The 16,371-nt window shown below is 46.7% G+C and overlaps 1 protein-coding gene across 3 annotated transcripts in view; it reads right to left on the minus strand.

Annotated features, from left to right (window-relative positions):
- The window catches only part of LOC126517575 (RING finger protein nhl-1-like), a 124,683-nt gene extending 113,422 nt beyond the window's left edge, over window positions 1-11,261 (minus strand). Inside the window, exons 1-3 of one of the 3 annotated variants that reach the window (XM_072287121.1) lie at window positions 10,430-11,260; window positions 9,842-9,882; window positions 5,286-5,632 (exon numbers count right to left, since the gene is read on the minus strand). In XM_072287121.1, the coding sequence (XP_072143222.1) occupies window positions 5,286-5,541 (256 nt within the window). In that variant the 5' untranslated portion in view covers window positions 5,542-5,632; window positions 9,842-9,882; window positions 10,430-11,260. Of the gene's footprint in view, window positions 1-5,285; window positions 5,633-9,841; window positions 9,883-10,429 lie in introns of those variants that run through there. The other 2 variants (XR_011893345.1, XR_011893344.1) reach the window with 2 other exon arrangements.
- Between the last annotated feature and the right edge of the window lie 5,110 nt (window positions 11,262-16,371).

A 16,371-nucleotide genomic window follows, 5' to 3' on the forward strand; every position in this document is an offset into this window, starting at 1 on the left:
GTTCCGTACGACGTTACGTCGCCGCTTGTGAAGTTTGCCAACGACGCAAGAAGCCTTCCCAGCTCCCCACTGGTTACCTGCAGCCGCTCGACATTCCTGCCAAGCCCTTTCATCGTGTCGGCTCGGCTTAGACCTTCTCGGCCCATTTCCGGAATCTACATCAGGGAACAAGTGGGTTGCAGTCGCGGTGGACTACGCGACCCGCTACGCCGTAACCCGCGCTCTTCCGACCAGTTGCGCAACTGATGTTGCGGACTTCCTCCTACATGATATTTTGATGCATGGTGCTCCGCGTCAATTGCTAACAGACCGTGGCCGGCGACCCGCTACGCCGTAACCCGCGCTCTTCCGACCAGTTGCGCAACTGATGTTGCGGACTTCCTCCTACATGATATTATTTTGATGCATGGTGCTCCGCGTCAATTGCTAACAGACCGTGGCCGTACGTTTTTGGCCAAAGTCATCGACGACATCATGCGTGCCTGCTCAATACGGCATAAATTTACCACTTCCTACCATCCATAAACGAACGGCCTCACTGAGCGCTTGAACCGCACCCTTACAGACATGCTATCCAAATACGTTTCCGACGACCACCGTGACTGGGACCTGGCTCTACCTTACATTACCTTTGCATACAACTCTTTCCGTCTCGAAACTGCTGGCTCTTCCCCGTTTTACCTCTTGTATGGCCGCGAACCAACGCTACCACTGGACACTGTGCTTCCGTCCGCCACAGCTTCAACTAGCGATTATGTCCGTGATGCAATCGCCCATGCTGACCACGTTCGCCAACTTGCGCGCGCTCGTCTACAAGTGTCTCAAGACAAGCAGAAGCAACGCTATGACCTCCGTCACCGTGATGTCCATTTTGTGCTCGGCAGCCTCATGTTGCTTTGGTCACCTTCGCGTAAAGTTGGCCTATGCGAAAAACTCCTTGTTACACAGGTCCATATCGCGTGCTCCGCAAAGTGACTGATGTCACTGTTAACGGATGCGATGTCACGCACGGCCACTGTTAACGGATTACTTGTGTTTAGTTATGATAATTTGGAATTATTAGCTGTAGACCCCAAGGGTGACATGCAAAGTTGTGGATTACTTTGAGAAAGCTCTCAATAAATTGTTTCCAACACGATATATCTCACGTGACCCTTTCTTCTGCGTTCCAAAGGAAGTACGCGAAATGCAATATACCGTGCGACGGAGCACTTGTGCACTGTTATTGTGCTGCTCTCAAGCGTGCGATGGGTGAACAAGGTCGGCTGCAGCGAGGCTGGCCCGCAACAGGGCGTTATGCCTGCTGTAGGTATCTGGTCATGCGGCTCTTATCGCATGACGGTACCAATGCATGCTCCTAGCCAAATGTTGCCGAATCTACGCGTATAAAGCATCTAAGGCCACGAAAAAGAAAAGACGAAAGCAGCATTTTGATTCTGCTTGAAAGAAGCAAAGGGCGAAGTACGTGGGAACGATGGAAGGCGATGGTGGCTTCAGTTTTACCTTTGTATACAAATGACCTTGTAGTATTTTTCAAATTAAACGATGATGCTACAACTTTAAACGTTAGGGCTTGAATAACAGCTGATAAATCACACGAGGAAAAAACTAATCGTAAAGAAATCTTGGCTGTATTCAAGGAAGATTACGTATGTCTCCTTCAGATTGATGACTTTTCGTACTGGCCCCGTCAGCTCTTCTTTTACTGTCTGCCAGACGTTCCTTTTCTGATCTCGCACCCCGCACGTGCACATCACTTCGTGGTCGCAGTAACGGGTGGCCGCGCCTGGCTTCACAGTTGTGCACTATGACCGGCGCGTCAGTCCCTGAGACACTGCACCCTTAGGCTGTTCCAGTTTACCGGAACTAGATAATACCTTATGTACCTCGTCTGAAGCGATTCCAGCGAACTGCAATATATCCGGTGCACCTCAGGCGCCCGTATCCCTGGGTGTTCTTCACAGCAACGCTAATTGGCTGTGGCCAACGTTGAGCAGCAGATATGGCTTACTCCAATGAGGAAAGCGCGGATATGATTTTGGCTATAGGTGCGTCAAGTGGACGTACAAGGCGCGCAGTTGAGTTATTTCAACGCTGGCATCCAGGAAAGTGTCCGAGCTCGATGATAATTGTGCTTGCATATGAAACGCTGAGACAAATTAGGACTTTTACGAAGAAACAAAATAAATCTTCAATCCTTGGCGAGGACGCGGAGACAGAAATCCTGTGAAAGTTTTCTTCAGACCCACATGCAAGTGTTCGTACTGTGGGAGCTGAAGCTCGAGTGTCAAATTCTTCAGTGTGGAGAGTACTTTAGAAGAAGCAGCTTCATCCATACCACGTGCAGCTGTACTGGATGTTCGAGCCCCGTGATTTCCAAAATTGAAAGCGCTTTGAAACTGGAATAGAATCAAGACGGAAGAGGACACAGGCTTTGCCAACAAAATACTATAGACTGATGACGCTACCTTCTCACGCAATGCCCATGAGGACATCCACAAGGCTCACTATTGGAGCGACGAAAACCCTTACTGGGTTTTCAAGGCACATCACCAATATCAGTGGTCGGTTAATGTATGGTGTGGAGATTACGGTGACCCTATCATTGGCCCCCTGTTTTTTGATAACATGCTTACAAGCGAAACATACGTCAACGACATCCTTGATGGGATGCTTGACGATTTTCATTGCTAAGTTCCATTGGCTAGGATCAAGTATATTTGGTATCAGCGTCATGGCGCTCCCGCGCACGCCAGCAGCAAAGCTTGCAAATGGTTGCATGAAGTATTCCCGCAGCAGCGGATTGGACTGCATGGGCTCATTTCTCGGCCGGCACGCAGGCCAGATTTAACTCCCCTCGATTTCTTTCTCTGGGCAACTACAACATCACAGAACCTAAAAAAAAATAAGTCTGCAACTCCATCCCTGATACCACGATCAAGAACGCCTCGGGAAATGTGCCTATGAGATGCCAAATATGCACTGCAGCAGATGGTGACTTTTTCTAAAACGCATTATAATCACACGCCGCATTTTGGATTGAAGGTTGCTGCAAAATCAATCCGGCCCTAAAGCCGCCTCCCCAGCCAACCCCATTGCACTCCATCGGCAGGCTACCAGCTCTTGCCGATTTCAAGAATATAAAAAGAAAGCTATGTTCTTCTCTTTCGTCTCCTTAGACGCTTTATCGCTTAGGCACCGCTCGGCCAGCAGCACGTATTTGCGCTGTCATGCGATAAAAGCAGCACGCCCAGATATCTAGACCATACATAACGCCCTGTCGCGGGCCAGCCTCGCTGCAGCCGACCTTTTCATGCATCCCACGGTTGAAAGCAGCACAATTACAGTGCGCCATCGCCCCCTCACTATGTATTTCTTTTTAATATTTCGCGGGCTTTCTTTGAAACGCGGAAGAAAGGACCACGTGAGATATATCGTGTTGGAAACAGCTTATTGAGAGGTTTCTCAAGCTGCTCTACAACATTGCCTATCACACTTGGCGTCTGAAGCCTATACTTTAAAAAGTTGATTAACTAGACCTAAATTATCCGTTAGTTAAGGGAAAAATAAAGAACAGCCTGAGTATCTCTAGACCAGTGCCAACATTATGCATTCGGTTCAACTCGCGTCCGGGCGGTGGACATTCTGACACGGTGGACGTTCCAACAACGCGCGCATTACGTGTCACAACGCAACACCCGATGCAGCTGCTGCTGCTGCTGCACGGCAGCAATGGCGCTCGGACCCGTGTGTATGCACCACGATGTCGTACCACACGACACTCATGCCAGCAGTAGAAGCCAGAGCGCTGCAATGGCTCCGGCAGAGCCGATATAGGGCAGAGCGTGACGATGCGCCCACTCGGCTTCGTCGCTGTTGCAACCAAATGCACTGCGAGCGCCTCTCGAGGCCTTCTAACCATACACGCATGCCACGCGCATGCGCCATAGATACCGGGACAGCACGGTGGCGGTGGTGGCGGCGCGAACAGTGACATTGACTGTTCAACGGGAAAGCTACTTATTGCATGTCATCGCGCCATATTCAAATCTCCAGCTCACGCGTTATTGTTGCTCAGAATAATTGGTCACGACGTATGCTCTTGTCCTACAGTTGGGATCGCCATTATCTCGGCAGATTGGCGAATGAAACAAGATGTTCGGTGTCCACGCTAGTGCTTCACATGCCAAAACACTGAACATTTGAATTATCTGATAACTGGGTGACCACTGGATCGGACTTGTGTATTAAGCGCGGAGCCTGTGTTTAATCACACGCCCCTCTCCCTAACCGGGCAGTACTTTTAATGCGCTTAAACTGCTTACTTAGAGGAAAGGCGTGTAAAATGTTCTCGACCGCGAACTCGGCTGTCTAACCACGCACTTGGTCAGAGAACTAGCTCTGGTCGACAGTGGGCCCGCGAATATGCCTCAGTGGACCAGACAAACGCGACGCAAAATGAGGCACAAGCGTCCAGTCGCCCCATGCAGCTCGCACGCAAGAAGGGTGCCTCGCGAACTTGGGGGGAGGTAAAAGAAACACAACCTTTCTGCTTGAAACGAGTTTTAGCCTCTGAACGACACAGGCAACGGTACACAGCTAGGGTCGTAAAACACGGGGCTCGAAGCGGAGGGAGACGCCTGCGATCAGCTAATGGCGTTGAATCAGAGGTGTCCGGCGCTTGCGGCCTCCATGTCTTGGATGCACCTTGGTTTCTAAGGAAAACTGGGCCTGCCGGTGACGGCTCCATGTCAGTTGCTTACAGCTGTTACACAGTACATTGTTCGGAGTGTCTGTCTCTGTCTCTTTCACTTTTTTTTTACGCCAGACTGTTTTTAACGGATGTGCCAACGCGGCTGTGACCGCAGCGGACAGTGATTGTCGGACGTCGACGAACTTCGCGATCGAATGCTTGAAGGGCCATATCAGTTCATCCACTGATGTTGAAGTCCTGCGTTCCAACATCGCGAATGGAGATGACACTTGTCGCTAGGTGGCAGATTACGGCTTCAAGGCGAAATTCGTTGGTTGTAGATTTCGTACAACAACAACAAGGTGCCCACTAAAATTCTAATAAAGTTGTTTTTTGTCGAACACAAATATTTCCGTAAAGGTGGCACGTTTTCGCATATGGAATATATTAAAACTGCCATAATGAATGAGAAGATCGTAACGTGCTGCTTCAAGTACCCACGTGAGCGATTGGGAGCGCAAGAACAGGAAAGCAAACTAGCGACATAAGCAGAGGAGTTTCCGCCCTTGCCTCCTAAGCCGCTTGCTCTTACCGGGCCATCGTCGTGCTCTTCTTGCGTGGCTGCTTCTGCCTGCTGGTTCTCGCCTATCCCAGCAGCAGCCGTGCCGCGATGGTTGGCGGCACGTGAAGCAGCCACTTCCGCAACTCAGCCTATGGACGGCATAAAGGCGAACAGAAGCATCGCCCCGGCGAGCAAGTGGCGGATGGTAAGGCCCGTCATGCCCAGGCTTTGCAGCACCGCGAAGGTGCTGCCTGGCATGACGGGGCCGGCGACGCTTTGCCACCATGCCGCCCAGCTGCCGTTGCGGATTCCTTGAGTGTCAAAGCCGATGGCCCGGATACAGTGCAGGAACACCAGGCAGAGCAGCGCCGAGAGCACTGCAGATATGACATGGCGTGAGCAAGGTCAGCATTCTCAAACTGAAGCTGTATGAAAACAGCAATTACGAGGGGCTACTCATAATATATTCAATGAATCTCGTGTGCTTGATGACCCTTCTAGAAACCTCGCAAGGTATGTTTTTGCAGATAGATGGTTTATTTGGAGACAAAACGGCGAATAAAAGGCTCTCACGATATTTTCTAGATCGACACATCTCGTTTTCAGTCGAACATTATGAACCATTATAGTGTTGCCGATATTTATTGCACTATGTCGCTGAAGAGACAAAAATGTCGCTTATATTGTAGCGATAACAGTCAAATGCATTTTAGGAACACAGATATTTTAATCTAAAATAACATAACGTGAAGCAAATAGTCTACCTAGACGTGTCATGCTGGTCAAATTTTCGTGCATCTGAAAGAAAATAGTGAATTACCAGCAGCATGTAGAAGCCTTTAGCTATATTTACTATAGGGTGGGCGAATACTCAAAGTGTGGAATACGAATAGTTGGTGTGTAATATTTTATTCGCATTCGAGAATTATCTATTCGGTAGTTTGTAATATCAAAACTAACAAACTATTTCGCAACAACCGACTGTTAGCCTGGCGCCTCCTCCCCAGCTGCTCAATAAACTAGCGTAAAATATAATTACCAAAAGTAAAACAGCGACAAATATTTCAAAGCAATGCAGAAACAAAATCGCTTACGCAAGCTTTGTTTTCGGTTCTGCAGTGAAAGTGTGTCGCTGGTTAGCACTCCTTGATTTAGACCTTGTACACAAATACCCACGAATTAGGCATGGGTGTGGGAACTACCATCGTCGCCTTAGCACAATTGGTTGCGAATCCCGCGCGTAATGCGGAAGTTGTGGGTTCGGATCACACCATCAGCAAGTTGTTTCTTCCGCCACTTGTGTTGAGCTCCTAATATTTGCACTTAATCAAAAACGGATAATTTACCCTATGCTTTACATTTCTTCATTATCTGTTGTCTTCATACGGTTCAGACTAACAAATGTGGGTGAGCATTCTTTTCAGAAACAGTGTCCTTAAAAAATCGGGCCTCTCGTCTCCCTTTCTCTTCGTCTAATACATGACAATCAGCTATTTTTCCGTCTGGTATTCCAGAATTAGTGCTGCTTTCAAATAGGCGGCGAAAAACGCAGTTCTGTCTATGTAATAGACAATTCCCGTTATGAATAGACATGAAATGTTTTGACGGAGGCGAGATGTAAGCGAACGATATATCTACTGAATACAGAGAAAGCTAGGCTAAGAAGGGGTGGCTGATCCGGCCCACGCGCAAGCGTCCTCATAGTCGTCTTCATTGCTCTGCCGAACCACCCGTTCACCAGCGTATCGATCACTCCGTAACAGTATTATCGATGCAACTGCTGCATTCGTGACGTTGTCAGGAAGTGCCTTTCACGCAAATAGGTTAGCTTGCTCCGGTATTTTTCAAATCTGGGCTATAGGAATCCACTTACGGCTGTCAGGGACTGTCATGCGCGCATACCTCTAAGATGAACATTTTTTCAGTGCGTTGCAACCAAGGTGCAACCGTTCTGGGAAGCGTGGGGCGCGTTTTCGGCTTTTTCGTCATAATTGAGACAGCATTGCTACGGCACGCAAGTAGTTGCGTTTTGTTCCCTGTAGTGCGGGGAACACAGCAACAAGTGTCACACGAGAGGTTGCGTGGATGGAGATAGGAAGATGCTGATAACTATAGTGGAATCCATACCAAACTGCAAATAGTTGCCATGACAAAAGAAGAAGGCCTGTCTAAGGATAACTCATTTCAGCCGGAATCACTTCTCCCTTACATAGAGACACATAGGCACATTACGGAAAACTCAACTAAAAAAAGATAATGATCCGAAAGCTCCCCTACTTACTCCAATTCGTCGTGCATCTGGTTGTGAGTCTGTATTTCTACAGTTGCTATCAACACTTTAGAAGAAGCTTTAGCTCGGGCCCAACTGAAATTTTCCTATAGTAAAATGCATGCATAACGGCGAAACTCCTTCACGATAGCCGCTGGGATGACCAGAATAGAAGTCGTTGAATATTAGAGAGACTGATTGATCCTAGCAACTCTAGCAAGGCGACTTTTGGTTAAGGACCACAGACCTTTTACAAAAATGCAAAAATTTTCGCAAATTTGCAGAATACGAGTGAAGCGCGAACTTTATAAATCCTCGCCATTAGATCAACACCACACATCAGTTTTGTAAACGCATCTGTTAGAGCCCCTATATTTATGTCCGTTTACGTAAGTTAATTTATTTTTAGCAAGGATTTCGCAAATGTGTTTATCACGGGAAAGTGGCATATTCGATACTTCAATTTTGTCGGCGTCAATTTTGGTAACAGAGGTACTTTACAGAATTGGATATTGATTTTTATTTCTGAAGTACAGGCTGACAAGTCAATTGGTTCCTGTATATAGTTATTCAGGTTTTGCAATATGCAATATTATTGCAATAAACATACGACTACAATTTAGGTCAGCTTCCAGAGGTTACTATTTCCTAAAATTTTTTTTTAATGCAACAGACTTAATCAAAATCAGGGCTGCAGTCGCTGCGAAAATCGAATTCTCCGCTACTATGTATACATTTGGGAGTTCGCGACCTACAGCTTCATCTTGAACGCGTGTCTGGGTCTTTTCATATACATCGTGCTGAAAGTGCAACATTACTTGCCGCTATTCTCGGGCTTCGCGTCTCATTCGTTGCTGTCTCGTCCCGAGTGAGTTGTGCATAGAACCCAAAATTGTGATAAGAGCCAGTTAACGCGTCTTTATTTTCAGCGCTATGAAGCTGTAATAATGACACCAAAATTGTGTACCCACTCTCGGATTTGATGCTTATCTACCGCACACACTCCTGTAAATCTAGTAAGCATAATATTGAAGGGATTTTCTGATTTTATTAGGTGTGTTAGTTGTATTAGTTGTTTAGTTGTTAGTTCTAATGACTGTATTTATTAGTTATCACTAAATTTATTTTGGAGCAACATAGTAAGTGCCGCTAATCCTTCGAAATGCATAATAACAAACAAAATTTTCAACAATGATGTACTGTGACTGAACGCCGCACTCTTTTGGACAATAGGATAACAAATCGCAACGTAAGATCTCATACAATCGCTACTCGTCGCCATCTCTGACAGACAGAGACGACCTAATGGAAAAGCGCGCGATATCCAACAGCTTCTTTTGATTTTCTTGTATATCCTATATTTGGAATATACCACTATCGGGGCTACTTGAGACGTACGTGCTTCTGGAAATCTGGTCATTCTTCAACAGTCTGCCGGAAAGGATATGTTCTGCTATATATAGCAAAAGCGATTTGGAATTCCTGAATTTTTGTTACATTTGTGTCTCTGAACACATTGCTCGCCATAATTATTCTCCCAACAAGCACCATGCATCACCTTCACCCTTCTTGGTGGCATAGTGGCTATGGCGTTGCGTTGCTCAGCCCGACGGCGTGGATCGAATACCGGCAGCAGCGGATGCATTTTGTTGGAGGCGAAATGCAAAAGCGCCAGTCGTTTGGGTGCACGTTAAGCAGCCCCACGGTGGTCAAAATCAACCCATGCTACCGAACCACGGCGTGCCTCATAATCGTATTGTCGTTTGACACGTAAAGCCTCAGAGTTGAACTGACATCGCCTTCATCCGGATGAGGGACAGCGCTGCGTCATACACAACACTGTTTGTTCGTGTGATTCAGTGTTTCGATCTCGGCGTAGCTTTGCGAGTGGTTTAGCGCACGAGCATTGCTATTGCATGAAATTATTGCTGGGACATTTGTAAAAGATAAACGTAAAGATTACACGACATCACGCATGTTGCACTGTATACAATTACCACAATTGAATGGTTCGCAATTAATAATGTGACCCTGAAATGTTCGCTTCATGAAACCTTCATTTCAGATCGATTTTCAGGTGTGCACATATCTGTACATATTTGAATATGGATATCTACTCCTTTGCTGTCGATTGTGATGATTTTTTTAAACATGTGATACCCTGCCGCCAAGACCGGTACCCTTGAAACACCTAATCCTCGCTTGTTCACAGCTATGCGTACAACATTGCTATCATTAGGCTTAACAGGTCCAGTCTTTTTTTGCACTCAAAATGCAGAACTACACAAGGGAACGCATATTCCAAAATGTATCTTACCCAAAGACAATACTATAGACGCCACCAGGCTTCCTCCTCCCCTGTAAGAAAGAGAAAAGTTGTGTCATGAAAGAAAAGCGAAATATTTTTTCTCCTTTTCAAGGTCTTGTGGCCTACACGTACTTATTAGGTGACACTGAATAAAATAATATGTCTGGCGCCGACTGCCACTCCGCCAAGATCACTGCGTGACCCTGACCGCCCGCAAAGACGCAAACGGGGCTTTAAAAGCTCTTCTCAGAAACTAAAATTCTTTTTATTTTAGACATTCCTCTTTTAATAATTCTCAAAGAACTAGCAGTAATTTGATTAATCGCTCTGCCTCTGATGAAAATTTATAGATAGCTGAACTTCCATGCAGCCGAATATTGCCACGGGCCGACACCATTTTTGAGAAAGAGGCCAATCGGTTCTAGTGTTGACGGCGACAATTCCTGAGCTGACGCGACATGTCGCTTTTTATTCAGCTATTGGTATTTGTCTGTCTACTTTATGTATGCTTCGGTTGTCTGTATCTTCCCACGCAACATCTTGGCGGAAGTAGCATTCTTTGTGCTTGTCACGACGAAGATACTTTGCGGATCCTACCTGAGTATTTGGATCACGATGCTGTTGTCATCGCCGTTGACAAACTTGATTGTGACTTCCATCTTCAGGGGAGGAGGCCGGTGGGTCCTGCGCAGACCCATCAACGTAAACATCAGGTGGATGTTGTCATGTTCGCAAAAGCAATGTTTAAAATAAAGGTGCCACATCAAGACACACTCCACTTCAAGATATACGAAGATTAACTCATTAGTTGGGAAACTGAATCAAAAGCTACATAACTGTTCAGTGACCGTAGCGGCTACCCGCACGCTGCGTACACATGCATTACGCGGTCGTGTGCGGACGTAATTCGAGCCACACATAAATAAGACATCCTCTATGACGCCCATGTGCACGTCACTCAGACAATGTTGCCGATATGCTGCAAGGTATTTCTGGTGGTGTCTTCATCCTGCTTGTCCAGCATGTATCAACGGTTGACGCAGTTATCGAAGAACTGGACGGCTTGGCCCTGGCAAAATGGCGACGTATCCATTAAAAAATTGCCCACCTACGTAGTAAACTCCGACGCCTTTTTGTGGCAACATTCCCCGTCTTTACACCAGCTGCATCTTGCAGCAGTATACGCGACAACATTATGGTTTTATGACACAAGTGCTGCCACGAGAGGTGTCCACCCGAGCTTGATGCTTTCAGGAAGACAAAGTAGCTTTCATTGAAGCATTCGGTTTAAGGCACTCTATACTCTTAAGCAAACGTACACCCTTTGATGGGGAGCGAGGTATATTTGCCATGCAACAGTAGTCATCATATGTCTTGCTTGCGTTTCCTTTATTGAAAACGCTGCGCTCGGTAATTTCCTCTCGAGAATGCTCTGTCATGCTGATAACGCGCATGCCGTTGGTGACATAAGTACCGGATTCGCAGCGTTAAAGAAAGGAAACGCGGACAAGACAGATGGCGATTATGGTTGTGTGGCAAATGTACACCCCAAAGGGCTTAACTTGTTTAAGAATGTATACTTAAGTATATGATACGTGGAACCAGATGCTTAATAAATGAACCTTTCAAGTTTTCCACTGGTGATGTCGATTGCACCGTGCCCGTGTTCTGGGGAAGCTGAATTTGTCTGCCGCATTCTCCTATCATATGACAATATTCTTCAGGCTAGTGGCTTTCCCTTGAGCTAAAGAGCGGCTCCATACAAACGCATGAATTCCGATGCTGCCTGTTCTATTTACCGTAAACCGTATAATATACACTGATTAATAGTAAATTTAATGAATTAGTTCACAAATTCACACACTGTAGAAAAATCGTGCGTGATATAAAAATAAGTTAAGCAAATAGCAGCAGCTTGGACCTTTCTCCAAGAGTTCGCAATTGCGCGCGGAGTTGCCCGGGCGGGCTCACTTACTTAATTTATCTGCAAAGAGAGAGGGAGAGAGAGAGAGAGACATGTAAAGACGCAGCTTCACCCGAAAGGTGGAGCATCGATTGCGATAGCAAATTAGTGGACAGCTAGACGAAGTAAGCATAGTAGCTTTATCGGCCGTATAGAGTTGTAAAGGTAAGCATACTAACTAAATTAAAGAGCATCAACACATCTCAATGAACACATTTCAATCTATAACCCCGGAAGCTCGCTGTCAAACCGCAGGAATGAGCAAGCGCGGTATAGCAGCAATGAGCTAACTCAACTTCGTGCGGCCTCTCGCATCAACACTAACTAAGCCGTGAAAATTGCGCATGGCGGACGCTGTACCCTTCACAACCGACTTTCAATATGCAGGGCCCCGAGCGAGGAACGCGCGGCCTTCCGGAGCAGAACGCGCACCCCTCCGCCAGGAGCCTTGCGCGCGACCGAAGAGGGCGCGCTTCCTCCCCGCTTTCTTCCTTTGCGAGCGCGAGATTGAGCCGGGATCGCCCGCTCACCCTCCCACGGTATCACCCGCAATACGGCGCACGGTGACGATTTTATCGCGCTTGGACTTTATACAGAGCCTCGGGGTGACGGCGACGGCGGAATTGTGACTGGAGGGTCCATATTATTGCTGCCACAATAAAAGGAAAACAAAACGTCAAAACACCCTACGCTCCACGGCTGTCAGAGGCACAGGGCTTACATAGGTTGTGCGTCGGTTAGGTGTGCCTTATCCGACTTGCGGAATGGTTGTGTACCCATATCTCATATCGATAACGGCCTTGAGTGGGTTGACGGTGCTCGTCATTTCTCTTCGACTGACCTTCACTTATTTCACCTGCTGTCAAACTATCACGCAAGACTTACACCGTTAGAAAACCACCTTAACAATAAGTACATCTATCGATTCAATACAATGCAATGTAGTCTATTTACTCGTAGTTCGGTGGCCAGATTCGAGCGCATGGTGGACACTTCGTCAAGCTTTCAAGTGGTTCACGTGCCTGTGCTACTATTAGAACATTAAAATCCTCCATAAATTTCTTTCCTGCAATAGAGGCACATGCCACGTGCTGTTATATTTGCGCCAGTGACGTCAATCCTACTATGCCCTCTGCCCTAGCATCTCGAGTGGTCCCGGAAATCAACATGCTCAATTCCTTACAAGTGTGCTTTGCCTTTAGCAGCTCTTCGATGGCGCTTTTATTGGTAGAATTACTTCTACGAAACGCACAGGCTGAGAACAAAGCGGCCAGCCGTGTTTCCAAAGACCACGACAAAAGTAAGCGGAGGCGTTCTATCCGTTTTAGACAGTGCGGCGTATGCATTTCTAAATGTATTTGTATATAGCGTTTTCTCTGTGTCTTTTGACGTAACACTAATTTTCCGGCAAGAGCTACTGCTGTGCAAAATGTCACGTTAGAGTTAGTGTCATATATACTGGACAAAGGTGGATGGTTTAGAATGCAAACCTGGAGATTGTGCGAGTCCCTTATATCATACAAAAAGAGCCAGATGGCTGACTACGCCGCAACAACTCTAGGCATTTAAGCCAAAAGCCAACAACCGTGGCAGCCAAGGTATTACTGCATGCAGCCATTTTACCGGCACGTAAAAAATTCTATGCAGGTTCAGCATGACAAAAAGACCCATGTGTTGAGGCACATTAGCTGCTATCCACAGACTTTAAACTGACGAAGACACACTGAGCTTTGTGAGAGGCCCTAGTGACGAGCATGAACGCGTGAAATAAAAGGTGCTCACCGGAGAAACGTTAAAGAATCTCAGTGCACGGGAGTTTACACATTTCACCTGCAACCGAGTTTTGACAAAATGGCCGCCAAGTTAATCGGTGTCGTCTTGTTTTGAGAAATATCGCTATAAATGCTCAGCTGTAACAATGGTTGTACGTCAGTCAGTTTGCACTCCTCCACCTTTAGTGTTGGTGCTGCCAGCTTGTCAAGTAGGCCATTCCGGCTCTAACTCACGTTCAAAAGTTCATCCTTATAGCAATGGGGCACTAATTGCACCACGCCCTCTACTTGCCATAAGCGTCAGCCTATTAACAAGAATCATTGCCTTATTGCCTTCCGGGCGCTACAATTTAGTCTTCTACTGACCCCAATAGTGCACGAAATAAAGCATTCCAGGGAAACAAAATCTATCGAATAATACATAACTTCAGAGAAGCTGTTGCCTCGGTTCCATGAGTTTTCAAATATTGCTGTTCAGAAAACAGCGTCAGTTACTCTATTCACGCATGATTCAGTAACTGTTAGAAAGGCTATGATGAAGAACACGGTATAGTTTCATGTTATTGCAGGTGGTGGGATAGACATGAGGCTTTTATATGGTAACGTTTACGTTAGTACAATTTTAATCAAATGTGAAAGAATAAACAATAAACGTATACGTCCTTCCTGTCGCGATGAGACCCCGTGTCCCAAGAACGCCATCAGGACGCTGTCCTTCGGGTGATCCAGGAGTCCCTTTTATCCAGGGAACGCCTCTTATATTGGCTGCGTGCATCACGTGATCCCCCGTACAGACACCAACGCAGTTAGCGCCGCCTATCTCATGTGGCGTCGCGCGTACATAACAGAACACATAACTGATTCCAACACATCCTTCTTTTCAAGCATTTATACAATTATACATGTGGGCTGGCAGGTTGGATACGCACCAACAAAGGACCACAAAAACAAATTCACTTCATACATCACTCGTCTACACCCAGTCTGGTGGGGTTTCGAACTACTCTATCGGACCTAGTAGCCGTCACCGTCTTAGCCTGGAAATTGTTAGAGTCTGTTTCCTTTTGAGTCAGGTGCACCCAGGATTCGTTCCTTTTGTCGCCTGTTCTAACATTCAATAGAACACTGCTTGGCTGTTCCTGACTATCTGGCAACTGGTAACATCCACCATCTCGTCTTTCGGGAGACGGTTGAGCATCCGCCCATTTCGTCGAACTTCGACCCCGTTCTCAGTCTGAATACGGTATGAACCTGGTTGTGGCGCTGCTCCGAGCACAGTACCCTTTGTACGGAGGTCAGTCACTCACACCATCGTCTGTTACCAGCATGGGGAGATGTTTAGATCGCTGACGTCGGTTAAAGTAGCGGCTATGCCTGTTCTCGACCTTCTGATCATTACCCACTGCCTTTTCCGGAGAGAATTGTGTCGGAGTAGGCTGCTGAGGCAGCATTGGGACTCTAGTCCCGAGCGTTCTATTCATTAGGATCTCCACTGGGCTGACTCCTAAAACACCAGGCGTTACTCTATAGCTAGTAAGGCCAAGTAAGGGTCATTCGATTTCACAATGAGATTCTTAACCGTCTGTACCACACGCTCCACTTCACCGTTTCCCTGGGGGCGCCTCGGACTCGAGGTAACATCACGGAAACCATATGATTTGGCACATTGCTCGAACTCTGTACTCACAAATTGGGGACCATTGTCGATCACCACACATTCAGAAATACCATGTCCGGCGAAAATCCTTTTTATTCTGTGTATCACAGTGGCAGACTGTGTAGACGGAAGAATGGCCACTTCTGGGTAGCGTGAAAGATAGATAATCTACTACGACAAGTTACGTGTGTCCGTTAATTTGACACAGATCTGCACCGACTCTTTCCCACGGATAAGAGGGTGTTGGCGATGCCATCACCGGTTCCATCCTCTCAGGGGCATGCATCGCGCCGCAAACACCACACTGTTTCACGAAAGACTATTTCAGTGCTAAGTCCTGGCCACCAGATGGAACCTTTAGTTATACTACGGCATCGTGAGATGCCTTGGTGACCGTCATGCAGCTTACATTGTGCTTCTTTTCGAAGCGATTGAGGCATGATTAACCTCATTCCATTTAGCAACAGCCCATTCACCAAGGTAATGTATGCTCGATTCTGCCACTAAGGTGCAAGATAGCCAGGAACATTTTGTTTCTTCGGCCAATCTGCAATGCACAGTTTTCGCAGGCTTCTACACACTGCGTCGCTCGCTTGACCCTCTCTCACCTTTGTCAGGAAATCATCTCCTGTTTCTACGCCCAATAAACAAGCTTTCGAGTAGGCTGTAACTTCAAAGATCGTCAGGTAGCTTGACAGGTTTGTGTGAGCTAACGGAGAACGTGAGAGAGTGTCTGCAGTGATGAGCGATTTTCCGAGAACGTATACAACAGAAAAGCTGTATCACATCAGCCGTAAGCGAAAACGTTGAATTCTTGGTGGCATAGCATCAACTGCCATGTGACACAATGACGCTAAAGGTTTGTGGTCCGTTTAGAAAACTAAGTCCAAACCACGTACATACTCATCAAAACTTTCCGCAAGCGCTTCCTTCTCAATCTGGGAGTAGCGTTGCTCGGTTTTAGCGAACGAGACGCGAACGCAACTGGTCTGCGTTCTCCATCTTTTTGTTTTTGAAACAAAGCTGATCTCCGACCAAAGGACGAGGCGTCAGCAGAGAAAGAATTGTTGGTAGCGAAGCATCGTACATCGCCATACATTGTGCTGAACAAATCAGATCAGACGCTGTCCTTCGGGTGATCGAGGAG

The sequence above is a fragment of the Dermacentor andersoni genome, chromosome 3 (genome assembly GCF_023375885.2).
Source record: "Dermacentor andersoni chromosome 3, qqDerAnde1_hic_scaffold, whole genome shotgun sequence".
Taxonomy (NCBI): Eukaryota; Metazoa; Arthropoda; class Arachnida; order Ixodida; family Ixodidae; genus Dermacentor; species Dermacentor andersoni.